Source organism: Engraulis encrasicolus, chromosome 7, assembly GCF_034702125.1.
Source record: "Engraulis encrasicolus isolate BLACKSEA-1 chromosome 7, IST_EnEncr_1.0, whole genome shotgun sequence".
Taxonomy (NCBI): domain Eukaryota; kingdom Metazoa; phylum Chordata; class Actinopteri; order Clupeiformes; family Engraulidae; genus Engraulis; species Engraulis encrasicolus.
Genome location: NC_085863.1, coordinates 40680654 through 40707615, shown reverse-complemented (window position 1 = coordinate 40707615; position 26962 = coordinate 40680654). Strand labels below are relative to the sequence as shown.

The window sequence follows — 26962 nt, the reverse complement described above, 5'->3', positions numbered from 1 at the left end:
ATATAATGCATCAGTGGTTCCAAAACTATTCTGGTGGGACCCCCTGTTGGCCATAGGCATATTTTCGCGACCCCCATCCCCCATGTTCCAAAAGACAAACAGTATTTACTAAAATTGAAACATGTTAATATCAGATTCACAAGAATAGTAAATACATTTATTATCCATATAAGTGAGTATTATTATTGAGCAATTTATGGAATTATGGTAACTATTAACCTGTGTTTTCCACCGGTTTTATGAAAAGGCCATTTTTTAAAAGAGACCGTTTTTGCCTGCTGAATCCTGCAGCGGTTTGAAGTGTTGCCTTAGCTAAAGCGTCTCCTTTTGCACACAAGATTACGGTAGGAAAATATGACTTTCATGTCTCAAATGAATGATGCAACAACCATGCCAATAAAGAAATGATACTCCCATCACGGTAACAAGAATTGTCCACAATAACTCAACACTAACACAACAATGGGAAAGATTCCAAAGATCAGACTTTCAATGACAACTTTGAATGACTAATGAGATGACCAATACAGAAGATAGTTCACATCTGAACTTTGGGAAGGCTCATACAAAGTGAATGGAAGCTCTCGCACCATTCAGACAGTCCTTGCGTAACACCAACAAATGGAGTGAAACCTGTTCATCCCCTGGTGATTTCAAATGCATTTAGGCCTACATTATTGGAGACCGGCACTGAAAGACAGGAGTGGCAAGTGCACGCATATGGGTGAACGCTTTGAAATGAATGCATGTCTCTGCGGACGCTATCTTACAGTACATGTACAGTACATCTAGGGTCACTGACAGCTTTGGCCGGGCCTGGGACAAAGTCGTCTGAAAGGGCCACAAACCCACTACACACAATGTCATAAGGACCCAGTTCTGGGGCCCCCTTCTCCCTGGGCCCAGGACAACCCTATGCACCCCCACTTGTCGGCTTCCCTGCAACGCCATACGTCCCGTCATTTGTGAGGAGTGGTATGGGCAGAGAGTGTGGACAGCTGCTGGAAGTCATAAGCCCGGGTGAATTCTTAAACGTCATGGCGTCCAGACAGATGAATTGGTTTGGTCAGCCCCCCTGCTAGACTGGCACATAGATGCCCACTTGTTCTCATATGGCATACCTAAACCATATGTTGCATGTTTGTCTTCTGCATATCATGAGATAAAACCACAGATGCTGCATGCCCTGAAATAATGCCATACTTAGTACTTACACAACTGTTGTAACAGTTGTTAACAAGGCATATACAGTTGTTTTCTCAGTAATTAATAGACCTAATTGAATTGTGTAACAGTTTATAAATGTAATGTTAAAAAAATAATAAGCAAAATTTCATTTTTAAAAATGAGGATTTTGATTGTTTCTGTGCTGAAACGTCTTTTGAGAAAAGTTCACAGCGTGACAATAAAGGATTGTGTGTCTTATGAGTACTTTTGAGCAAATGCATTTGAGCACATTGTGAAATACTGTTAAAACCAGAATACCATGATATGCATATATAGATGTATTCTTAAAAGTACACCATGTCTCCAATGTCCTTTCATCCCATGTACTTTCTGCTGATGAGCACAAGGTTGCTGACACTGCTATAGCTACTGTCACATAGCCGTGTGTTTCACTGAGCCTCTGTGCAATTCCAATTACCATATACATGTATATAACTGGACGAGAGCGGAGAGAAGATGAGAGAGAGGGTGTGGTGTGTGTACTGTAGAGAATGGATATGTGTGTGTGTGTGTGTGTGTGTACGGTATAGTATGCATGTGTATGTATGTGTGTCTTGTGCATGTGCATCGTATACAGTGTGTGTGTATGTGTGTGCTGCTGAGCAAGCCTTGCCATGGGCATGAGAATGGCAGGGGCGCTGGACAGTGTCATTATCCCCCCCATGTCAGGCAATCGGAGATGAGGGATGACAGCCAGGGACAGGGACAGGGACAGGGCACCAGGGCCCGGGGCCAGAGCAAAGGAGCATGGCACCATGCCCAACACAACACCACACCACACCAGTGCCCACCATCAGCCAATACCCTCACACAGGCTTACTATCCAACAGAAACAAACACACACATACATGCACATGCATTCAATGTTGAAGTTGAAGATCAAATAGACACATAGAGACACACACAAACGTACAAATGTACACACACACACACACACACTTAAATGATAGTACTAATGCATGCATACAGACGCATATACATACCATGAAATGTTACCTTAATATTTTAAGAGTTCTTATTACAGTTTTTCTCGATTGCTTATGATTTCTGGAATAATTTCTCGAATTCTCAGAACTCTACACACAAATCCAGAAAACTCACCCACAATGGGCAAAACCCCTCACTACCCCTGAAAAATGACCGTCTTGTCTCGAAATGATGTACTCTCTTCTAAAAAAGGCAATTTTGTTCTCAAATTACAAACACAAGCATCCTTTTAATTCACACTCATATGAACCATTGAACACTAATATGCATATGGTAAAACTCTATACTCAGTTTGACACACAGTAGACCTTATCTTATTCAGTGTTCCATTTACTGAGCAGGGTTACTGTAATATTGTTTTTAGACTCAGAGTACACAGACGTGTGGCAAAAAATATATTTTACATATTTTTCTGACATTGACAAAATGCACTAATTTACTGTAAGATATTGGGTAACCACATGAAAGTGATCAAAAACTAAACAAATGTGTGTTCTCACTGCATCCACTCATGTTTGTGTGTCCTTATGGGGAGATGATTTCAGATTGTAAACAGGCATGAAGAGAGTTTGTCCATGTGATGAGGAAGTGAACATAGAATGGCAGTTGATTTTAGTATTATGAATGACAGTGTGTTCCATGAGAAAACCAGCGCTTTTCTTCATGAAAATTGTGTCCAAATCCAGATAATTGTGTGAAGTGTTTTGTGAAAAGTGTGTTGTAGAACTGAAATTTGAGTGTAAAGAATGAATTCTGCTTATAGTATAGTGACATTGGTCAGAGGAGTTGGGAAATGTGTGATGTGTTTTCAGAATTGTGTGTGAAGTATCAGAAATTGTGTGGAAACAATCAAGAAAAACTGTAAACTAATTCTCATATTTCAAAACTCAGGGCAATCAAAAAAGATAGGCCTATGTCATTTTAACACTGGAACATTCTAGATTCCAGAAGAATCGTGACACCCTCACTGGATATTGCTGACTGGAATCAGATCCTAGAAGTAAGTGTGTGGAAGTATCTAGAAGTATTATGACAAGCTGACTGAATATTGCTGACTGAAAAGAGACCCTAATGCCTCCCTGAGGAAGGCGCAGGTATTACACATTACAAAAAACGACAAACAAGCAGAAGCATTTGAGCATTATTATATACTTTATTGTTCTGTATAATAATAACTAGTACACTACATCCATTAGGTTTTATACAAGTCCAAGGGTAGGGCTTGGTACTTCATTTCTGAACAGATTTGTATGTTTATTATGCAAAGTTGAGCATTGTATTACATTACATCAGTGTAACACAGGAAAATCAAGAGAGGAGTATCTGACTGATAGGTAGGAAGACTGAGGAAGGAATCCCTGATTACAGTTCCATTTTGTTTTTGTGTTATTTCCCTGTAATCAGTGCGTAGAGATCACAACTTAGCGTAACTGTCTGAGCCAGTGAGCGTTGTCATGTATGTACGTAAGCTGCTGAACCTGTGAAATACACAGGAAAAGCTGGTTGCCAGGAAACCAGACAAGGAACAGCAGTGTGCAGGCAGGGCTTCAAAACTGCAGTCAAAAACAAAGACCAACCATAGCAACTGCAACCTAAGCAGCTTTCACACCAGGCTCTCATGGGATGGAACTACAGAAATTTAGTTGTGGACTTTTGATACTTCCTCATTGATTAACTTACTTGAATCTACACATCATTCTCTTGGACAAGCCCACACATTATCTTTTATGTTTAGGCAAGGGTGTGATCTGTTTGGATCAATTAAAACTGTGCAGCAGCCATAGAACGTATATGTGGCAGCAGCTGCTACAAAACCAGCACCATCAGAAAGTTCCGGAGTGAATGAGTCACCTGTTTCAACATGATCGTCTCCAGAGTCAGCTGTCTGTCTGCACAGAGATACAGGGATGCATTGATGACAGCATGTCTGTCCTTTTGAGTCTACAAACTAACCAATCACAAGATCCATCCATGCTAACCAATCAGAGGATGCCGAAAGGAAAGAGGCATGTCCTAACCGTTCCACCTATCCAACTCCTTCCTTCCTTAATTAAGTTCACTTGCATTATAAAGGAAGCAAGAGTTAAGTTATATAAAAACAAAAAAAAGCTTATGGATGCAACATCAGTGAGCATCATACTGGTCTGCTGCTTAAACACACAAACCACTTCACATTGTGGAATTCTTTCAGTGAATAAATGAAGGTCGATAAATAGATAAGATAGGTACATAAATAAATTACATACATAAATACATAAATAAATAATAATAATAAACAACAATAAATAAACAAGCCATACTGTAAATAAACTGATATAAATAATAAACATGGACTGGAAAACAAAGGCAGCCCCACAGAAGTGCATGTGTATCAGCCAGAGAGTTCCATGTGTGGGGGCGTGTGTGCTGCTCAGGTGCGTGTGCAGAGCAGCCCACAGCATCGAGAGTTCACCACAGCTGGAACCAGAACCAGGAACCAGAACCAGGAACCATACAATAAGTCCTCCAGCTGCATCTGGTTCAGGTCCACCAGGAACCATAGGTTCTCCAGTAACCACCCAATGTTATATTAAGTATTATAAGCCAGTCTTGTTGGACAGTCTTTGTTGGACCACAGCAAAGGAATCCACCTTACTAAGTCCCTGACATTTCATATCGTTTCAATGCTTTCACAGAACTTCTGGTTTGCTAGCTCTGGTCGATGGTCGCTATTGAAGTATATGGACTCCAATACAAAACCGGTAATCTGGTGAGAGCTCCAATGCCAGCATCGCGGTAGCACCCGTGTAACTGACTGATAATAGGGTGAATAATACAGTGGTCCAAAAGAACATATTTCTACTGTAGGTTGTGTTTGAGTGTCAGAGTCAGATGTTTGAGTGGAGTTGTTGCTGGGAGAAGGCTTGTCCAGGCCCCTGGGGGGGTACAGTAGGTGGCTAACACTGTCTGGGCTCTTCGATCACTTTTTTTGCACGGGAGCAGCGGCAGTTTCACCTCGGGTGCATCATGCTGTGTCTTATCCAGTACATACACAAGAAAAAGCCTTCAAAATAACAGGAAATATACAGTGCATAGTTTACAGCCTCAACGTTGCAGTTCAGTTCCATTCTGTTTCTCAAAAGCAGACCATATGCACCATCAGACCACATGGGTATGGTACATTTCTCATCAATAATCATAAGAAAAATAAAAAAAGAAACCGTTTTCAATAAAGTTAATAATAAATAATCAGTCCGTGATCTAAATCTACTTGTTCGATTTTTTTGTTTGTGTGTTTTTGTTCATGATGGATATTTGATAAATAAACAACAGTCTTTGGGGCACCTCTTTCTACTTTTTTTCCCCCTGCAGTCTTTCCAGATTTTTTTTTTCAATTTCTCCCAGGAATCTTAGTAGGCGAAGCCCAGTGAGGAAGAGTCCAAAGGAACACACTTTTGATTTTTTTTTGTTCTCCAGCCTTTAAAAAAAAACACTGTCTCTGTAGACAGATTAGGTCGAGTGGCGTATTTGCTGCACACTGTACAAGTCAGATGGTGCATACTGTACAAAGCGGCGGACAAAGTCAGTACTTCTTCTGCATGTGTTAAAAAATACTCCTTTTTTCGTCCAAAAGATCTCCATCCAAGTGTTTTTTCCTTCCTTCATAGACCACATGTCAGTGGTGCTGTTGGGAGGTGCCAGTGAAGTCAAACAAGTTCTTTCCTTGTCATAGTAATATCCCATCGCCACAGAGTGAAGAGAAAACAAAAAAGCAACTCTTAGAACATAGAGCTTCTCTAGTAGTGGAGAATTATTTGGTGATTACCTGCCCTTGCTGAATTCAGTGCTATTCTTCGCGAATGTATTTCATTATTAAATCATATATTATTTATATATTATTCCTCTTGATTGTACGACAAAAAGTAAGACCTGGAACTTGTTCCGGGCTTCAGTGTGTCACCTATCCATTTGGTATGTGTGAAGGAATCAGGGCTTTCGTTGTAAAACAGTCAGTTCAAGTCTGAGTTACAATTCCTCAACTCTGTTTCAGCAGCAAGTGAGAATAATTTAGTGTGTGGATTACGAGGCCTGTTGCATTATTCTAAGATTTTAGTGCAGCTACTGTAACTCTTCCCCAAAACCTCTGTCACCGCTTTGGGTGCTAACTCTGCCCCAGTGGTAGTTTCTGTCTCAGTAACAGTCTCTGTCATTTGGTTAGGCCTGACAGGACTCCCATGGGGTCAGTAGACCTTAGGAGGAGGGGGTGATGGATAGTGTGTTTCGATAGAGGGTCCGTGGGTGTTCGAAGAATTTAAGAATGGGACAGGAACACCTTCACCAAGGCCTTAAAATAGTTCTGCTCTCTATGACCAATAAATAGATAAATAAATAAATATTAATGGTAAATGTAGAACATTGCTTTAGAAGAAGATTAGAAGATTCATCTTCTCTCACACTCTGTCTCAGCCCTCACTCACCTCGCTCTTCCACTCTGTATTTGTCTCTCTCCCTTTGTCTCTCTCTTTCTCTCAGCTCTCTCTGTCACTCATTCACCTCTCTTGCTCTCCCACTCCCTATTTCTCTCTAGTTGTCCCTCTCCTTCCTGCCTTTCCCCCTTCATCCCTTGCTCCTCCACCTCTGCGTGCGGTGCTGCTGGTCAGAAGCCGGGGCTGCCGTAACTGCTGCGGCTGTAGTAGCTGTGTGCCTGGCTGGGGCTGCGGCTCCTGCTGTGGCTCCTGCTCCGACTGCGGCTGCGGCTGTGACTGCGACTGCGCGTCCGGCTCCGGCTGCGACTGTAGCTGCTGTAGCTGTCGTAGCTGCGGCTCCGGCTGCGGCTGTAGCTGCTGTGGGAGCTGCCCGAGCTGGAGGAGGAGGGGCTGGGGCGGTAGTAGGGGATGGGCCGCTTACGGGCGCTATATGGGGACCGGGGAGAGGAGCAGAGAGGAGGGGGGCATGGGAGGAATGAGAGATGGAAGGGAGGAAAGGAAAGGAGGGGGATGGAGAGAAGGGTCAGGGAGGAAGAGAAAGAAAGGGAGGAAAAGATGATAGAGGGCGTGGAGGAAAGGAGAGGAGGCAGGAAAGGAGAGAGTGTGAGGGAGAGAAGTTAAGCGAAAGGGAGGATAGAGACAAAAGATACAGATAAAATTAGACAATCATTTTGCAAGGTGAACACTTTTAAAGCCTTACCACCTCCTTAATCAATGAACAAATGTCCTCAATTGATAATATCCATTTCATTATAATACATACAATGATAAAATATACAGTTATTTAACCATTGAAAAAGCAGCATGTTAAACCAGAATGTTTGAGACCTTGGAAAGATTTGGACTTTACAAGGTCAAAATCCAATGGATGTCAGTTCACCTTGGAATTTAATTTACGGTAATTTGTTCAGTCATTAAGGAGGCGAGGACATGGTAGCTGGTGTCTTTGCGAAAGAAATTAGTTGTCAGGCTGAAGTAAAAGCTGAAAAAGATGATTAGCAGCATTTGGTTAGTGACTGAAGCGAGAGGTTATCACTCAAACGGTGGCACACACAAACACACAGCACCCCTGTGCAACACACTTGTGCAGACTCCTACTCACACACACACACACACACACACACACACACACACACACACACACACACACACACACACACACACACACACACACACACACACACACACACACACTACCACACACACACACACACACACACACACACACACACACACACACACACACACACACACACACACCAGTGTTATCGTCATATCCAGTGCAATAGGAAAGTGACTCGTGATCCCATCCCCGCAGCATGACATTGTTAGAAGTCAGAAATCCAGGATAGATTGCACCCTGTGTGATTTGTATTATTTGTCAGTGTCACCATTAGTGAACATAGGCAACAGATTCTCTAGAGGTGTTATGAACACAATGAATGAGAAATACAATCATGTAGTGAAAACAGGGCGAGGTGCAAGGACGGAGAAGAGTGAGTGAGAGAATGAGAGGGAAAATGAAAGAGGCAGAGAGTGAGGTAGAAAGGTAGAAAAGAGAGAGCGAGAGAGAGAGAAAGAGAGAGAGAGAGAGAGAGAGAGAGGGGGGGGGTAGACAGAGAAAGAGAGAGAGAGAGAGAAAGGGGGTAGAGAGAGAGAGAGAGAGAGAGAGAGAGAGAGAGAGAGAGAGAGAGAGAGAGAGAGAGAGAGAGAGAGAGAGAGATGAAGGAAGAGAGATAGAGAAACAGAGGGCGGGCGAGCTGTACAAGTACTCAGGGGAGGCTAGCTGGGCATTAGCTGCTTGGGCAAGCAGATTCAGGAGGACAGCAGCACTCGCTCGGCTCACAGAGTCCTGCAGCACAGCAACAGTTACCAGGGTAACCTCGTAAGTTCGTGGCTCAGCTCAGCGGCATTCCATCTGTTGTCTTCCTGTTGGCACCCTTGACGGCAGGAATGAGTGAGAGAGAGAGTGAGCGCCATGTCTCACACCATCGAAATGTCAGCACACCAAATAACACACAGTTACATCTCTGTAGATAGAAAAAGTCAATATATAATAATAACAAATGTCACCAGCCTTTCTAAGTACATCAACCAATACACAATTCCCCTGACTTTAAAACCCCGGTGTTAAAAAATACCCTTCCTTTCTTCAAACCAGCCAGGGTCAAGAAATGATGACCTACAGTATGGTGTTGTGAGTTTATCATGTCACAGTGAGCAGAAAACAAGCCACTCAAAACCGTGTTTGGCTCTGATTACTGTAAGTATCAGCTCAAGGCAGTACATCAATATAGAACTTTGACACCCTACATTAGGTGGCAACTGTTAAAGAATAAAATACAGGACAGTTCGTTTTGGCGGGGGTCTGGGGATCCTTTCCCAGAAAATGTTGTGTTTCTTAGAGGTAATTTCCTGCATTTTTGTGCATTTTAACGTCCCGTGTCCCATTTCTGCTCAATACAGAAACCGTACTTTTGTTTACAAATACGGGATGATTCCGTATTTCAAGGGATGGTTGGCAACCCTACCCTACATGTAGATACAAATGTATAACATAAAGGCAATAGGACTACTTGACATTGATGGCTGTGGTACATATTCATGAAAAAAGAAATGGGTTACACACATATTCACAAAAAAACATCTTAAAATGTTTCACATTGCTTGCACCTTGTTGGATGACAAACAGGCCCTCGACTTTCTCACATCATTGCATTGACAAACTTGGCCCGTAGGGGTCAGTGTTGCTCTGGTGCTGGCATCTGAAGGCGAGTGAATGGGGAATGGGGATGGCTCATGTGTGCAGTCAGGTTTCACGGCAGCAAAGGCGTAAACACATTCTCAGCACATCTATGCTGCATGAGAGCCCAGAGGGGAGCCAAGGCTCAACTGTGAACACATGACGTCATGCCTGCAATTCACTACCACCAGCGGAAATCTTTCTGTGTGTGTGTGTGTGTGTGTGTGTGTGTGTGTGTGTGTGTGTGTGTGTGTGTGTGTGTATGAGAGTGAGAGAGACAGAGAGAAAGAGAGAGAGAGAGAGAGAGAGAGAGAGAGAGAGAGAGAGAGAGAGAGAGAGAGAGAGAGAGAGAGAGAGAGAGAGAGAGAGAGAGAGAGAAAGAGAAAGAGAAAGAGAAAGAGAGAGAAACCAATAGAGAGACAGGTAGGGGAATCAATCATAAAAGACATTGTGATAGGGACAGACAGAAATAAGAAGAATGTGTGTGTGTATGTTTTGCGAGTGTATGGCTGTATAAGAGATCCCATCTGTTCACTTGTATGTGTCTCTGCAAAGCTTCAGAGGTGTACGACTGTTGTGTTGAACAAATACATCGTCATCTGGTTAACCTCCATGCCTGTACTATACGTATGTACAGTATTTCCATGCAAGACACAATATTATGTACTATACAGTATGTGCTCATTCTCTGCAAAGTCTGAGAGTAAATCAACATAACAGAGTAGACCAGTGTTTCCCAACCAGGGGTACGTGTACCACTAGGGGTACGCGAGCACACTGCAGGGGGTACTTGGAAAAATGTAATTTTAACAAATATATTGAGATTAGTTACATTGGGATAGAGAAAGCGATATAGAACTTGGCTTAGGGGGTACTCATGGCACAACGAAAAGGCTTGGGGGTACACAAGACAAAAAAGGTTGGGAAACACTGGAGTAGACCATAAATACATATCAGCTGAAGTTTAAGTGCTTCAGTCCCTCACAACCTAGGTCGGACTTCGATCAAGAAACGACAGTTTTTGCACCTTTCTAAATAGAATTCAAACATTTATATCTGAGTGTCTCCGGAGGTTCTCCTTTCAAACATATACAGTACATGCATGTTTGGGCAGCCATGGTGTAATGGTTAGGGCTTTGGACTGTAGATCACAGGTTCGATCCCCACCATTACCAATGAGTGCGTATACATGCAGTTCAGTATCCCGAATATGATCGGGATATTAAGTATCCCGAATTTGCATTTGCGCATATAAACACTTCAGTATCCCGAATAAGCCCTTATTCGGGATACTGAGAAATCGGGATATGCTAGGTGGAGGTCTCCGAAAGAAGCCGGGATACTGACGCATGTATACACCTGATGCCGAATACAGGGGCTTCCCATGGAACGCTGTTGCTGGTATCCAGGCTACACGCATTTGAAGAGAATTCTATAACGGGCAAGAATGTAGACTGGGATATAACGTTCTGTGCGCATATAAACACCTTATCCCGAATATGATCATAACCGGGATAAGCCTCATATTCGGGATACTGAACTGCATGTAAACGCACTCATTGCTTTCCTCCCTCCATGACTGAGGTCCCTTTGAGCAAGACCCCTATCCCCACACTGCTACAGGGACAGTAACCAATACCCTGTAATACGTACTGTATCTGTGAGTCATTTTGATTAAAAGCGTCGGCTAAGTGTAATGTAATGTAGTATGTCGTGCATGTGGGCGTTGATCCTGTCAAGGAGAAGTGAGTAGAGTGTAGTGTCTCCTCACCTGGTGATCCTGCGCGCCTCCATGAAGCTGGGGGAGTCTCTCCTCCTCTTGCGGATCGGGGAGTAGCTCCGCGAACGCCGTCGTGATCGCTCACCGTCCGAATGGTGCGCACTGTCCCTGTCCCTGCAAAAACAGGTTTATTTATTAATGTATTACAGCTTTTTTATTGGTTTATTTTGTATGTATGTATGTCTGTCTATATGTAGTACGTATGTATGCATGTGTGTACTGTATGCATGTGTGTATGTATGTATGTATGTATGTATGTATGTATGTATGTATGTATGTATGTATGTATGAATGCATGCATGCATGTAGTATGAATGTATGTATGTATGTATGTACAAAGTATGTATGCATCCATGCATGTAGTGTATACAGTATGTATTGCATGTATGTGTACTGTATTTACTGTGCTGAATGCATGTATATACGGCACCAATTTGACTTATTTAGTGATTTATATCTAATATGTTAAATGTATTCATCTCATTTAATAGTGATTGCATATTCAAAGATATTAGTATGAAATACACAGTGTAAATATGTCATGGTTTGCATAATTTTTCATTTTCATCCGTAGTCCCTGGGTATGTCCCGTGGCGCAGCGCTTTTTCAACCTCTGTGCATTACTCAGATTGACTAATTTATTTTCAATTGTAACGTCGCAACTGAACGGAATGCTAAGCAGTGCTGTGCAAGACGGTGCAGCACGACATTTGGAGAGCGCACTTGTCATTGACACTGCTTGCATTTCAATCTCAGGAGCCTGCACTAAAAAAATGCCACAAAGGACAAAGTGAACTACTATGAGAACTACTATGGGTTAGGGAAGGTGTTGAGAAGAAAGCAGCTGAGCTCTCAGTTTCTAATATGGGAGCACTAGCCCATTTTATTTTCACGTTTTCACACTAAAGGGGGTGACGGCAGGCTTATTATGAGGTCAAGGGGACTAGATGGATGCATGGATGGCAATGCAACAAAACATTGGCCGTTGAACACCCACACTACTAGAGGTCCTTTCTACCCGTGGAGTAAGCGTGAGATTTCTGTGTCATAAATTCATTCAAGCTAAGGGGTCCCAAAACTCCGCCAAATCTCTCTCAATGACCCAGTTACTCAAAATATGAGTTCATTTTTTCCGCACCGAGGCAACAAGGTGACTTATTTTTTAAGAAAAATCTCAAAGTGCTCGTAAAGTTCAACCGTGTAATGAAAGTGCTCTTTGAAGGGAGAAACTACCGTTTTAAAAAAATGAAACAGTCTGAGGCGCTTTTCATATTAACAAAGCTACTGCCATGTCTGAAATATTTTATAGTGCACATGCTTACAAATGTGCTGAGCACACACAAGTGGGTCACACCAAACAGCAAGAACAGCCTTCATTATCATTTGAAAATGATCCTCGCTGGGCCTACATCAAAATGATTTTCAGGTGCAGGGGAACGTTGCTCATTAGACATGAGCCATCTGCAGCCAAGAAGTGAGAGCTGAGGCGCAGTGAGGCGTGTTTGTGGAGGTAGAGCTCTAATAACTATGCTAGGAATAGTAGGCTGATTGATGGAAAAAGATAAGGTTAATTGAAGTCGCAAGCGGCATTGACGGGTCCTTGCACCTATGGTGCAGGGGCGTGGTATACCCCGCCTACATACTACACCTTCAATACTGACAAAAGGATTTGGTACAAAGATCATCATGAAGAAGTTGAATAATAAGTCGCAAGCGGAGTTGATGGGCCCTTGGACCTACGATGAAGGACCCTGGTATGACCCGTCTACATACAGGTACACCCACAACACAGACAAAAGGATTTGTTATAAAAATTTTCTAAAACGCATGAAGAAGGTGAAAAATAAGGTTTATTCAGCGTTAATGTCATAGGACATGTTGTAGGACATTCCTCATGGTGTTAGGCCAGATCTTGCTGGTGCGTTTGTTTAAGTTATGTAAAGTAATTGAGGAAGCGTTAAGGTAACCATGGAGCTCTGTCAGGTGTGGGGCGAGGCCTTGCTGGTAGTGCATCTACTGATACTGTGTGTTAAACTATCTCAAAGTTTTCGGAGTGAGAAGTCCGCACACTTAAAATCCTTCTTGCTGTCCTTCTTGCTGTCCTCTATTATTTCACGGCTGGATTACATTTCGACCTCAGGAGAATCTGATGAGGACTGTTGGGGTCGAAACATAATCCAGAAAACTACAGTCAGCCTTTGTCCTGCACCTTTTCCTGGGATGTGCACAATCTTCTCCTCTACCTTTCTCAAATCATCATAACCATAGCGTGTTGCGATAAGTTTAAGTATGAGGTACCATGCTCATATTTTGTCAGGGCTGGGGTGAGGCCTTGTTGGCGGGTATCTGAATTGCTAATAGTGTGATGTAGCGGTCTACCTGGAGTTGTTCTGTCGGGCATGTGGCGATGCCTTGCTGGCGGCGTGGGAGCCGCTGGGCGAGGAGGAATGCCGGCTACTCCAGGAGCTGCTGCGCTGCCGCATGCTGCTTCCTGACTTGCTCTTCTTGCGGCCCGATGCGTTGCGGTGCCGAGATGGAGATGGCGACGAGCTGCGGTGGGCACGTTCGCGGTGCTGCCGCCTGGACGAATGAGCCCCTTTTGTTCTGGCAAAACAGGAAGGGAACCCGTGTGGTGAACCAGTGAATCAGCACAAAGCAAATAGGACATGCTGTGCATCTCTAAGATTTGTGAGCAACAGAACGTTAAGTGTTATTCAAATAGATTGTGACGATGCTGGCCCAAATGCCCAACTCAATTTGCAAAACGGACCTTGCATAAAATGTTATTTACAGTATATCACAAAAGTGAATACACCCCTCACAGGTTTTGCAGATTTGTGAGTATATCTTTTCATAGGAAAGCATTACAGAAATTTCACTTTGACACAATGATTAGTGAACTTTTAATAACTTATTTAGCCATTTAAATTTCTTGTTCACTACGAAAAAAACATAATCCAGCCATTAATGTTTGAACATGTACTCACAAAAGTGAGTACACCCCAGATTAAAATCCGGTAGAGAAGGGGCTGTGTTGGCTCAAATCGTCTCGAAATGAAACAAAATGAAAAGGGATGAAAAGGGAGGTCATCAGTGTGCGTTTCAACCTTTCTTTGCATTGAACTTTTACATTTTGAGTCTGCATCTGGCTTAAATAGATTGGTGTGAGATTTGAATGCAATCCTATGGAGAATATCATGATCTGCTTCAGTAGTCACAGTGCATGTTGACATGCATGTTTCTTTTAGGTGTATTTCAGATTACCAATGTTGACAGCATCAATGCATCCCCAAACCATGTCAGTCCCACTACCATGCTTGGCTATTGAGAGGACACACTTTTTTTTGTAAAACTCACTTGTTTACCACCACACATGCTTGACACCATCTAAAGCAAATTTGTTTATCTTGGTCTCAAGAGAGATGAACAGACCAAGGATATGGATCACTGGAACCATGTTGTGTGATCTGAAGAGACCAAGATAAACAAATATACTTTAGATGGTGTCAAGGATGTGTGGTGGTAAACAAGTGAGTTTTACAAAAAAAGTGTATCCTATCAAAAGCCAAGCATGGTAGTGGGACTGACATGGTTTGGGGATGCATGGATGCTGTCAACATTGGTAATCTGAAATACACCTAAAAGAAACATGCATGTCAACATGCACTGTGACTACTGAAGCAGATCATGATATTCTCCATAGGATTGCATTCAAATCTCACACCAATCTATTTAAGCCAGATGCAGACTCAAAATGTAAAAGTTCAATGCAAAGAAAGTTTGAGACGCCCACTGATGACCTCCCTTTTCATCCCTTTTCATTTCGTTTCATTTCGAGACGATTCTAGCAAACATAGCCCCTTCTCTACCGGATTTTCATCTGGGGTGTACTCACTTTTGTGAGTACATGTTCAAACATTAATTTTATTTAGTTTTTTTCTGAGTGAACAAGAAATTTAAGCGGTTAAATATGTTGTTAAAAGGTCACTAATCATTGTGTCAAAGTGAAATTTCTGTAATGCTTTCCTATGAAAAGATATACTCACAAATCTGAAAAACTGTAAGGGGTGTATTCACTTTCGTGATATACTGTAATTGTATAGATACGACGGCACGTGCCATCTTCAGTGTGCAAATTGAGTAAAACATGAAGTGTCTCATTAGGCTGCCAACCAGAAGCTGGATGTAGTGAAATCAAAACTGGGGGAAAAGTGTGATAGTGGGTGATATTCACCAATAAGGGGCAAGTTTTATTTGAGGCTGTGATATATTTTAGCTAAATTAAAGTTAAAGGACCAGTTCAGTCAATTTCAACATGCAGTTGTAATGCTCACACTACTCTAGACTTGTCAGTACCTGAGTTTTTTTTTTTCTTCTTCAGCCTTTTCCGAGATCTTGGTCATTGTAATGGGGGCAGCGCTTTGTTTACATTTCAAAAAAACATTTTTATTTATTCCCAAAAACATCCGAAAGGTTATACAACATCAGCAGACAACTAGCTAACAGCGGTACTAATGGGAAAATATTTGGAGTAGGCCTATGTTAATACATTTTTTTTTTAAACAAACGCTGCCCCCATTAGAATAGCTCATATCTCTCAAAGGGCTTAGCCGAAAAATGTGGCATCACCGGGTACTGACAAGTCAAGTGTAGCGTGAGCAATACAACAGCATATTGAAATTGACTGAACTGGTCCTTTAAAGTTTAGTTAATAAAAGTTACTCTACACTCTACTCTTTTACTGTACTGCGTAGTAAAATAGTAACAGAAAAAGAGTGTAGCCTATTTCATCAATATTTATCTTTATCTATGGCTTTAAATGAAAGTCTTTCACTAGTGCCATGTACTGTACAGTCGGTGTTCTTACTTTTTTGGGTGGGAGCTCTTGGCTTTGGCGGCCATGTTGTGCTGGGAGTGGGCGGAGTCGGAGCTGTGTCCCGGCGAATGGGACGCCTTCCTGTGTGTCCGGTGGCGACCCCTGCGTCTCCGTGACGACCCCGTGGAGGGCTTGGCCGAGCCCTGTGGTTGCTGCTGCTGCTGCTGGTTGTTCCCGTGAGGCGTGTCTCCCGCCATGGGCCCCTGGTGATGGTGATGATGGTGGTGGTGGTGGTGATGGTGGGGTGGGCCTCCAGGACTCTTACCCACAGCACTTCCCGGGGCCTTGGCATCCTTCAGCTGGGGTGATGAGGATGACGGGCATGCCTGGAGGCTCGGCGAGCAGCCAGCCAATGCTTTGAGCTTCTGCGCAGAAAACCATAACGAACAAAACCAAAAAATAAAAACAAACAAAGAAAAAAAAGAAAGAGAAAGGGCCTTAGAATGTCTTTGACACAGAGAGGAAGCGCTATGGTGCATTTGCCAAAAAGGGTAAATATCTAAAAAGGAAAAAAAAAAAATCTAATTTTCTCAGTATGGCTTATAGACAGTTCTCTATGGTGCAGCGCATGCAATACTTGGCATGCAAAACCATAATGAGTCGAAGGAAATCAAAATCCCCAAAGAACGAAAGGAAATATTATAAGAAGAGGAAGAAGGGAAACAATGTAAAACTGTGAAACAAATTTAGGCCGAAGAGAAGAGAGAGGAAGGATAGAAAGCAATAGAGATTTTTTTTTGTAGAGTAGAAAAGGAGGACGTCTTCAATTTTTAGAAAATGGCTAAAAAAAACCAAAACGTGAAACCAACGCAAAAAATAGACGACTTGACAGAACATCACAGAAATGGAAGGAACAAAATAAAGATCCACAATAATAGAATCAGTCGAATCAGAAAACAAATCGTCTTTTTACTGAAGAGTAACTTCTGCTTGTCGATTTTTTTTTCCTGCAGAAAATTGCTGTGAGATGTGAACAGCGACCCATTTCCTCTGATTTTTTTAAATGGTTACTCTGTTTAACTCCCTTTTTGGTTAACATCCACTTACCAATAAAGTGGCATTCCCTCCTTTAGTAGGTAAGGTATGAAGAAAAGGGAAAAGTGGGGCAACATAAGGTCATCATTAGAGTCACAAAATGCAAGAGAAAAAGACACAAAACCCTTCCCTGCCAGTGATTCAATGAGACAATGCATGGAAATAAATCAAAGAAAAACAAAAACCAGAAAACTAAAGAAAAAAAGTTGCAATGTGCAGGGAAACGCTGACAAAAAAAAAATCATACATACCTACATTTGTAAGTATGCATTTTCAGGTACTTTTTTCCAGGCCTTTCTTGTATCCAACACAGCCTACTTGTCTACAAAGTCACTATGACTGCTTTAAAACTGCTAGCTTCAGTGCCCTACTTTCTTTAATGAGTTGGGTGAAATCTGTTATTGTGTTGCTGAGGCAGTTTAATGAGTTGTTGGCGGATTCAGAGTAGACAGACGCAGGCTTGTATTTTATGCTATTTGCCTTCCCTCACATCGGAAAGATTTCATCATACAATTTTCATGGCTCGCAGAAATGTTTTGTGTAACTACCCTGCGAACATAATCAATGTTTTTTTTTTTTACTTCCTAGAGAAAAATACAGCTGACTCTACTGTCTGCAAATGGCTGTTCATCTTCTAGGTTCTAGGGTTTTCCTTATTTGTTGGTACGTATTTGCCAATTGTCTAGACCTAATGACTATGACATTGGACGATAACAAGCTGCTGTTTGAAGACGTTTGTTACTGTACCGTCTGATTCAACAATACTTGTGTAAGCAACTCAATAAATACTCAATAAATGCTCAATAAATGTTCAATAAATGCTCAATACAATTTCTGATCACCTAGATTAGTCTCCAGAGAACTGTACATGTTTTTTCTTTTCAATGTGAAATAAGACGCAGCATTGCAAGCTAGTTTCGCTAAAGCGATATAGGGCCAACTTGGCTAAGCCCGTACACTCATAGACATAATTGCTTGTTGTTCAAAGATAATATACTGTGAAACAAAAATAGCGCATATATGAGAATTTTCAGACCAAACATTGTCTGAAACCACATAGTTCTTCTTGACCGTCTCTGATGAGATAAGTGAGACAGCCTGGTACTGCTCTGTGGACTTCTAAAAAAACGACGATGACAGAAACGTTTTCCTCTCTGCCCAAAGAAACTCCACTCAGATCAGAAAAAGCAGCACTACAGCACTAAGGGAACACAACACTTCCTGATGCAGGTGGCAGGAGATAAAGACGGCCCTCACACACAATAAATAAAAACAAAAACATGGTGAACTCATAGGACGAACGTACCATTTCACCAAAGAACAGAAAATGTAGCACACACATGGATGCATTCTACTCAACGCAACAGAAAGACAAAGACCAGGAGCGAGAGTGAGAGCGAAAGAAAGAGAGAGAGATATTCATGGAGGTGGTTAGACATGGACCTGAGAGAAGGGTAGTGTGCTGGACACTTCAGCATGGAGGTTGAGGAAGAGAGTTTTTTTCCCCGAAAAAAAATAAAAAAATAAAAAGATTTAAGGAGTCGGAATTTTTTGAGAGAGACTACTGATACAAATCAATTATTGTGTAATCTGGGTTTTTTTTAAAAGCATAAATAAATGAAACGGAAAAAGAGAGATAGAGAGAAACATTGAAGTCAAGCTAGGGTGCTTCTCACATTCTCATCTGCATTAAAGACCACGTGCGTAGGCAGAGCATTACCTACCTTCCATTTCAATCAGACACGTATGCAATTTCAACAAAATAAGGAAAAAAGGAAAGACAAAAAACAAAAAAACAAACAAAAAGAAACAAATGAAACAAAAAAGAGAGGAAAGGAAAGTTCTCCGCAGCGAAATGGAAAAAAGACAATGAGTTTCTTTTAGTATCAATGCTAAATACTCCTCCTGACACTAAGGATAAAGGGAGCAAACCAACAAACAGCACTAATGGGGAGGGAGTTTTAATCAATAAACAAAAATAAAGAATAAAAAAAACAAATAAATAAAGAGAGGTCTCGCAAGAGAGAGAGAGGTTATTGAATAAGAAATAATATAAAAAACGAATAAAAACTAATGATCAAATCTACATCCTTTACTGTGTTTTTCGCTTGAACAAATGCACCCACGGTTGTATCCAATGGGAGAGGTAAGGGAGAGGAGGAGGGCAGGGAGTTAGAGGGAGGATCTTATGACAGAATGAGAACCATCATACAGTACAAGAGAGGAGTCGCTACTCAGAAAGGTGAGAGGCCAAGGGCATGCAGACTCAAAGAGCAAAATGACCAAGAGAAATTGGGAGAGAGAAAGAAAGTGAAAGAGAAGCAAGTCAGGACAATAGAGGAGTGAAATCACACACAACACGAATGAATGAAGGGAGGAAAGGAAGGAAGGGGAGGAAGGAGGGAAGGAGAGGGGGGGCAGTTGCTGCTAAGATGGAGAGCTAGAGTCAGCACATTTAAAAGGGACCCCAGGCACATTTTGGAGGATCGTTTTGCTGGCCACGCTGAGGTCAGTCATGTAGCAATGTATTCATATACGTACTGTATGTGTAGCATGACATACGTATATATAGATATCTGTACGTCAAAAGAAACCGCTTAAAGTTTTCGCACATACTGTAATTGTACATATAGCAGTTTAACTTCATAATAGCAGTGCATGTTTTGCATTTGTTAATTTATAGGTCAGCATCAGTACTTAAATTAAAATGTACAGCATTTTAGAAAGTACTGTTTTAGACTACATATGTACAACATAATTCATTAATATCAGATGAGATTCCAAATGGCTTGGGTCCCTTTAAAATACCAATGTCACTGTTGTGTGTTGTCCTATTTAGTTTTGATATTGAAGCACAGCACTCAGTAAAATGTGAGCATATGTATTTAAAGAAAATATCCATTTCCGCAATCAAGAACAACTACAGACAGGAACGAGAGGAGAGACACTGAGATGTGGAAGTAAAAAAAGTGAGGAACACCAAGAAACCGCACATGTGCTAGCCATTGAGCCACTGCAAAAAAAAAGATCTACAGTCTGGTAAGAACCCGGAAGTGACACGCAGGGTTAGCATTTGGCAAGGTCCCGCAAAACACCCCACCACCCACCCCCAAGTACCACTAAGACCACAGCATAGGTGAGATCCCATTGTATTTTGGTTGGGGAATTGGGGGGCTACCCGCAAGACACACAGAAAGAGAGGACTCATGAATCAGAACATATGAGATTAGTAGTAACTTATCAAAAAGACTGTCTTTGAACCAATCAGAGCTAAATCCATAGATCCCCAAAGCACCCGATTGGTTTAAATCAGTGAGCTCCTTTTTTTCAACAAACGCATTAACTCATGACACCTCTCTGGCTGTTTCTTCATATATCTGGACGTGACTGTGAGAGAGGTAGTTTACCGGCAGGTAAGGGGGAGAAGGAGAAGTTTGGCAAAAGTGACAGTGCCACCTAGAGGCCACATGCAGGTCAAGATAACATGAAACAGGAAGTGAATCAAGAGCAAAAAGAGGGGCGAGGGGCTGTGTCATATAACCTGGCGGCTGGGGGGAGGGAAGCTATAGTACAGTATTACTGAGCAGAACATGTGCTTTTCAGACAACTGCATTGACAAGTAATACAAAATTAAAACACTAATGATAAGACATACCCATTTTAACCTACTTGATCCAGTTCCCAAGCATTTGTGAGTGCTTTTCATACAAACAAGACAGAAAAGTTTGGGCATTTATTTATGGGGAAGATGTCAATCAAAGAAACCAATAGAGGCAAACGAAATTAAACAGAGATGGATGAAAGCAAGCAGTGTGTGTGTGTGTGTGTGTGTGTGTGTGTGTGTGTGTGTGTGTGTGTGTGTGTGTGTGTGTGTGTGTGTGTGTGTGTGTGTGTGTGTGTGTGTGTGTGTGTGTGTGTGTGTGTGTGTGTGTGTGTACACGAAAGACAGAGAGGGAGGGACCAGTTGAGACCTCCTATTAGGAGCTCATGCAAACGGACTCAGAGTTTGCCCAAATTACAATCCAATACTCTGCAATGACACACGAGACTACTAAAGAAAACCAAGTGTACATTCAATTGAAAAAGGCCTGTGGCTCACAGGCTTATCCCACCGACATGGTCCTTTAATGATCTCTATTGAGAACAGGGCAGCTGTAAAAAAAAAAGACGGATTGTCCCAGGAATGGTTAAGAGCACATTCAGATGTTAGCCATGGTGTATTTTTTTGTGTCAAAGCGTGTCACCTTTGAAGTTTTTGTTCACCTGTGATTAGAAATTGTGGATGTTGAGGATCACTTCTCATCTCACAAAAATGAAGCATCTTACCCTTTCGTGAACCCAACGTAGGCAGATGTTAACAGGGAGGGAACAGAGACATTTGAATGAGGATCTTAACATCTTTTAGGCAACTCAGTATGTGGCAAAATATCACACCAACTGACCTCATCTTACACCAACAAGACGAAGACGAAGACGAAGATAAATCGTTACGCTATTGAAAAAGAATGGCCAATCAAAAGATCAATGCATGAATTTTACACATTGTCTTAGAGGCTCAGCGCGTCTCATAAATTCAGCCATTTCTGACAGTCCTACCCACAAATTACATCTTACTTCTGTATTCCTGTGACACAACAAAATTGTTTAATCTACTGATGTGTCAAATCTAATTTGGTGCCAACACTCAGCGTGATTGTTTTTCAAGGGTATTTTCTTATTGATGCGACCAGACCTGCAATGAATCATTTATCCTTTCAAGTCTGCTTTGCCCTTGACAAGGCACAGAAACCATCTGTAATATTGCTCATCAACAAACCACAAGGCATTTGCTTGTTATTCATGGAAAAATAACCCAAATGCCTTCAAAACATAACTAGGACATCTAAACTTTTTCACTGAAACCAATAATCTACAAAACATATCTGCCCACTACAAAAATGTCTGACATTTTTGTTCATTTACTCTATTTTTTTCCACAATGATAAAGGTTGCTATCCCAATATTAATGAGAGTTCACTGTCTACATTTAATTTCCTAATTCTCTATAAAAGGGGTTCCATACTCATTAGGGTAGTATTTTGTGTTAATAGTTGTGCACTGTATGAAACTGATTGCTTTACTGGTGCAAACTAAACATACAGTCACTTGATGATTTCAGGGTACTGGCTTGGGGACCTACTCACAGTACTCTCTTCTTTATACTCATCACCCAATGAGAATGTAGATAAAATGCAAGACAACCACATACAGATCTGGTTGTCTGATATCTACTGAATCCTATGAAGAAGAAAAATCAGAAAGTCAAAAACCTTTGGCTGAGTCGATCAGGAAAAACAAAAGAAGAAAACAAAAGAAAACAAAAAAATAACAAATCAAACGCATGAACCAAAGCACAAATGAATGGCAAGCAGGTCTACCAACACAGACAATGGCTGGGTCAGAGACATCAGAGTCAGCTAGATGGAGGCAAGGAGGAACACACGTTAGAGTAGGTCAAGCCCAAGAGACGTGTGTGTGTGTGTGTGTGTGTGTGTGTGTGTGTGTGTGTGTGTGTGTGTGTGTGTGTGTGTGTGTGTGTGTGTGTGTGTGTGTGTGTGTGTGTGTGTGCGTGTGTGCGTGCGTGCGTGTGCGTGTGTGCGCGCGTGCATGTGTGTGTGTGAGAGAGTTAGAGGGGGTAATGTGGTGGAGCGGAAGAGAGAAGACTACAGTATGTATACTTACATCTGTCACTTTGTCTGCATCCAGGTGGTTGTGGGCTGCGTGCTCCTTGCCGTTGCGGGCGTGTTCGCTGCTGTGGTGGCCATTCTGCCAGGTGGTGGGGTTCTCGGCGGCGATGGAAGGGGTGGGGCTGCGACTGGACCGGTGGCCCTCAGGACGCGGCTTCACAACCAGTCTGAAAAGGAACGGGAGAGGAAATTAAAGGGGCTCTAGATAGGATTAAAAGTTTAATTAATCACTGTACCGAAAACCCAAATGCAACTTTTGACAGAGCGACCCGAACACTTCTCATACGAAAAATCACTTTACATACCCTATTCAGATTTGTATCAACTGCTGGCATTCCGTGATGAAAAATATTCTCACAGCGAGTTTATTTAAACAACATTTTTTCATGACTGTAGATTTTGAGACAGGCATGCCACGGGCACAGCGCAAACGATGTCAGCCTACATTGTGCCCCTTTAAGTTGCACAGTGCCACATAACATCGAAGAGGGATAGAGGAAAAACAAGGTAAGAATGCCAATACTGTTGGCATTGGTTGGTTTTAGTTTTGAGGGACTGGCTTTCCTCGTGTGGATGTCTGATTGGTTTGGCGAAGATCCAAAAAGTTCTTTACAACTTAGCTGTTTTGACTAAAATGACTTTTATACTTACGATTCTTATTACATTTACATGCCATGGAAAACAAATGCGTATGCTTTTGCAAATTGCAAATTTGCACATTAAAACTAATGAGACTCCTCAGCAAATGCTTCAAGGATGCATTTCAATTTTAAAAGCATAATGCTTGCCTTAAGGGGAATGCTAAAATGGAATAAATATTTGGGAATTGAACAAGTTTGTTAATTACTAAGATGGCAAATGGCAGCTAAATGAGATGATATTAATGTTACGATCCAACTTCCTCCATTATTGTCATAGTGTACGATGTCATTAAACGTCAGTGTTCATATGCTATTTTGAGACAAAACCTGATGAATAAGTTGAAATTATTTGTTGATCTGCATAATTATGAAGAACCATATGTGCTGACAAGAATTTCCATAATTACTCACCAAAAGGGATTTGCATGAAAGCCAAAGCTGTCAGTACTGACTTCACAGAGTAACAAAAAACCTGCCGTCAATTGCTTCTGCCAGGACACGTCAACACAGGTGATGAGCCAAACTATTTGTCTGATGTGTTTGCTCTCCCTGGCATCAGTTGGCTCATACAGCAACATGAGTACAGACATTAATGTACTCACACTCGTATCGGTTTCCAAAAAATGTGGTAGCGAGCATCCCTAGTTGCGTGCATGGTTGGAATTACATTTTTGCCGTTGTCATGTAGCATTACTTTACTTAGGCTAGTTGACTAACATAAGGCCGACAGATATCTGATCTATCGAAGTAGGCTGTACATAGTCTGAGCAAGATTATATGTGGATACTACTACAATGTTGATTTCTGCTTTCGATTTTAATAAAAGTAATAAAGTGTCAAACTAAAGAGAGGTCTAAGTAGGGGTGGGCGATATGGCAAAAATGTTGTATCACGATTTTTTAACATGAAATCACGATATCGATTTTTTATCACGATCTTCCATCCAAAAAATAAAAACAACAAAAAACAACTTTCATATACTTGCAATTTGTAATTTGCAGTCAATAAAATGTTAACACACTGATGATACTCTCATAAAGTGTACAAGTGGAATACAATAATGTAAAGAATAAAGTGAAGACAACACAAGTGAGAAAACGTCACTCTGATGCTGATAATAAACATCCTCACTGCAAGACGATCTATACGATTTCTCCACTTTGGCAGATTCGAGACGATATTTTACTCAATATCGCGATTCATGATATAATATCGTCATATCGCCCACCCCTAGTGTCTAAGGTAGTTGATCAGGTGGCTGCCATGATTATTTTTTGACTCACTGGTGAGGGCGAGGTGAAGCACTACACTCTGGGTAGTCGGCAGACGGCAGTGACATATCCGCTCAATTCGTATCAGCCGGCCGAAAAACGAGGGCAGGTTTTCGAGCAGTGCCGTGCCATACTTGACTAATCGAAAATCGGTGTCGAGCCGTACAATGTAGGTAAAACGGGCAGTGGAAAAGGGCCTAAGATAGACCAAATGTTTAGTGAAAACCAGCATCAGCTCACTCTCTGCTCTGGTATATGTGGGAACATGGGTGGTGCCTTTGGTCTTACAGGGGAGGAAGGGAAAAATTCAGCAGAGATTTGACTTTCCTTGTGAAAACGAGGATCAGCTTAATCTCTGGTATGTTCGGGAGTGTGTGTGTTGTCTTTGGGGCTACATGAGAGGAAGGGGATGGTAGTAAGACATTCTGTATAGAATGCATTTTCATTCATTTCCTTCCAGTATCCTAACTCCCGTCTTTTATTGCAAAACTATTGACAACAACTTTTGGAAGACTATTCCCCAACATCCAGTTTGCAAATGAGAAAAAATACGCATGAGGTGCGCTTCTGAGAGATATTGACACAAACTTCCGTCCTTAATTGACGTCATCACGAGACCCCAGGCCCGAGGGAGGAGGGGAGTTAGGATATTAGAAGGAGCCCAGATGTCTAGGGTTACTGGGGTGCAGTACCTGGAGGGGGACTTGGAGAGGCTGCCTGCGGAGGAGAGGGAGGCACTGCGGGAGCTGCAGCTGCCCCTCCTGTGGGACCTCCTGCTGGGGGAGTCGGCTGGTGACCTGGGACACGGGACACGGACATGGACATACACACATGCAGACAACACACACACACACACACACACACACACACACACACACACACACAAGTACATATGTGTCACACTCACACACACACATACACGTAACACACCCATACAGTACAATTAGAGATGTGCACACACCCACACATTCATATACAGTAGATGAATGGAGAGTTGTACCTATACACGCACATATAAGGAAAAGGACACTCGCACGCACACACGCATATGCACACACACACACACACGCACACGCACACGCACACGCACACGCACACACAATCAAACAGTCTAAGCAGCAGCCTTGCCTTTTCATTTCCGAGATGAATGTTAATGCTGTGCAGCACATTTCTATTGACGGAGCGATTGAGATTAATTGCGGGAGTGTAATTGAATAATGAATGCCAATGTTCAGCTCTTAAGGGCCGCACAGCGAGCCATGGCCAGGCACAATTCATTCTCCACCACCGCACGAAATCCCAGACAAAAAAAAGAAAAAGAAAATCCTCACCTCTTTCTTTGTTTGCTCTTGTCTTTGTGTTTGTTCTTTGGGCTTCCAGACCTGAGCAGCAGAAACAAAAAAGCAACGGCATCATCTTCAAACACTGAAACCCACTGAAGGGTCTCTTGCGCACTTCACAGCAGCACATCAAACAGGCTGCCGAATTAAAGTCAAAGAATGAGAGAGGGGAATATTTTTGGTGGAGTAGTAGGGCTGAAGGAGTCTGAAGGAAGAGGGTGTTCACTAATAAAGTCTACAGTAGCTCTTATGTGTATAGAGTCAACTGCTATCTCATCTATATTCAGATCTACAAGGGACCTTTGCATTTTCAGTTCAACTTCTTTTGATACACAAAATTGTATCAGTGAAATTCCTGTACATTTGGGAACAACAGAAAAGCTTGTTGGTAAAACTATACAGCGACTGTTTAACAACTCATAGTAGCAGATCAAATAGGGCAGCAAATAGAACTAGATGTTTGTGGTGGGGTGGAGTGGCCCTGTAACACAGGAGGAGTGTGGAGGGCGGCTAGTCTCAACAGTAAGGAGTGGCAAAGCATGCTCCTAGTTTCCATGGTGACTGCTCCCTCATGCCTACAACATGTCTTGTCTTGAGAGGGAGAGAGAGAGAGAGAGAGATAGAGAGAGAGAGAGATTGATTGACAGATATGTGAGCTCACCTGTGCCTTCTCTTTCTCCTGGAGCCGGACGCAGACCTACATGAGAGACACGAGAGAGAAAGAGGAGGGTGCTTTCAGTCTCATATTCAAATCTATTAAGTCTACATAAAAGTTAAGGTTTGTTAAATTCAGAATATCAATAACAAGTTGTAATTTGTAAGGCAGAAGATGGTGTGCGTAATGTTGTAATGTTGTAGCGATGATGTGGT

General features: G+C 42.0%; 1 protein-coding gene across 1 annotated transcript in view; it reads right to left on the bottom strand.

Moving 5' to 3' along the window:
- Positions 1-6612: 6612 nt before the first annotated feature.
- srrm3 (serine/arginine repetitive matrix 3) overlaps positions 6613-26962 on the bottom strand; it is a 66335-nt gene continuing 45985 nt past the window's right edge. Inside the window, exons 7-14 of the mRNA XM_063202234.1 lie at positions 26754-26789; positions 26084-26134; positions 25445-25549; positions 22836-23007; positions 16071-16444; positions 13583-13807; positions 11195-11317; positions 6613-7106 (exon numbers count right to left, since the gene is read on the bottom strand). Coding sequence (XP_063058304.1) covers positions 6851-7106; positions 11195-11317; positions 13583-13807; positions 16071-16444; positions 22836-23007; positions 25445-25549; positions 26084-26134; positions 26754-26789 — 1342 coding nt within the window. The 3' untranslated portion in view covers positions 6613-6850. The remainder of the gene's footprint in view (positions 7107-11194; positions 11318-13582; positions 13808-16070; positions 16445-22835; positions 23008-25444; positions 25550-26083; positions 26135-26753; positions 26790-26962) is intronic.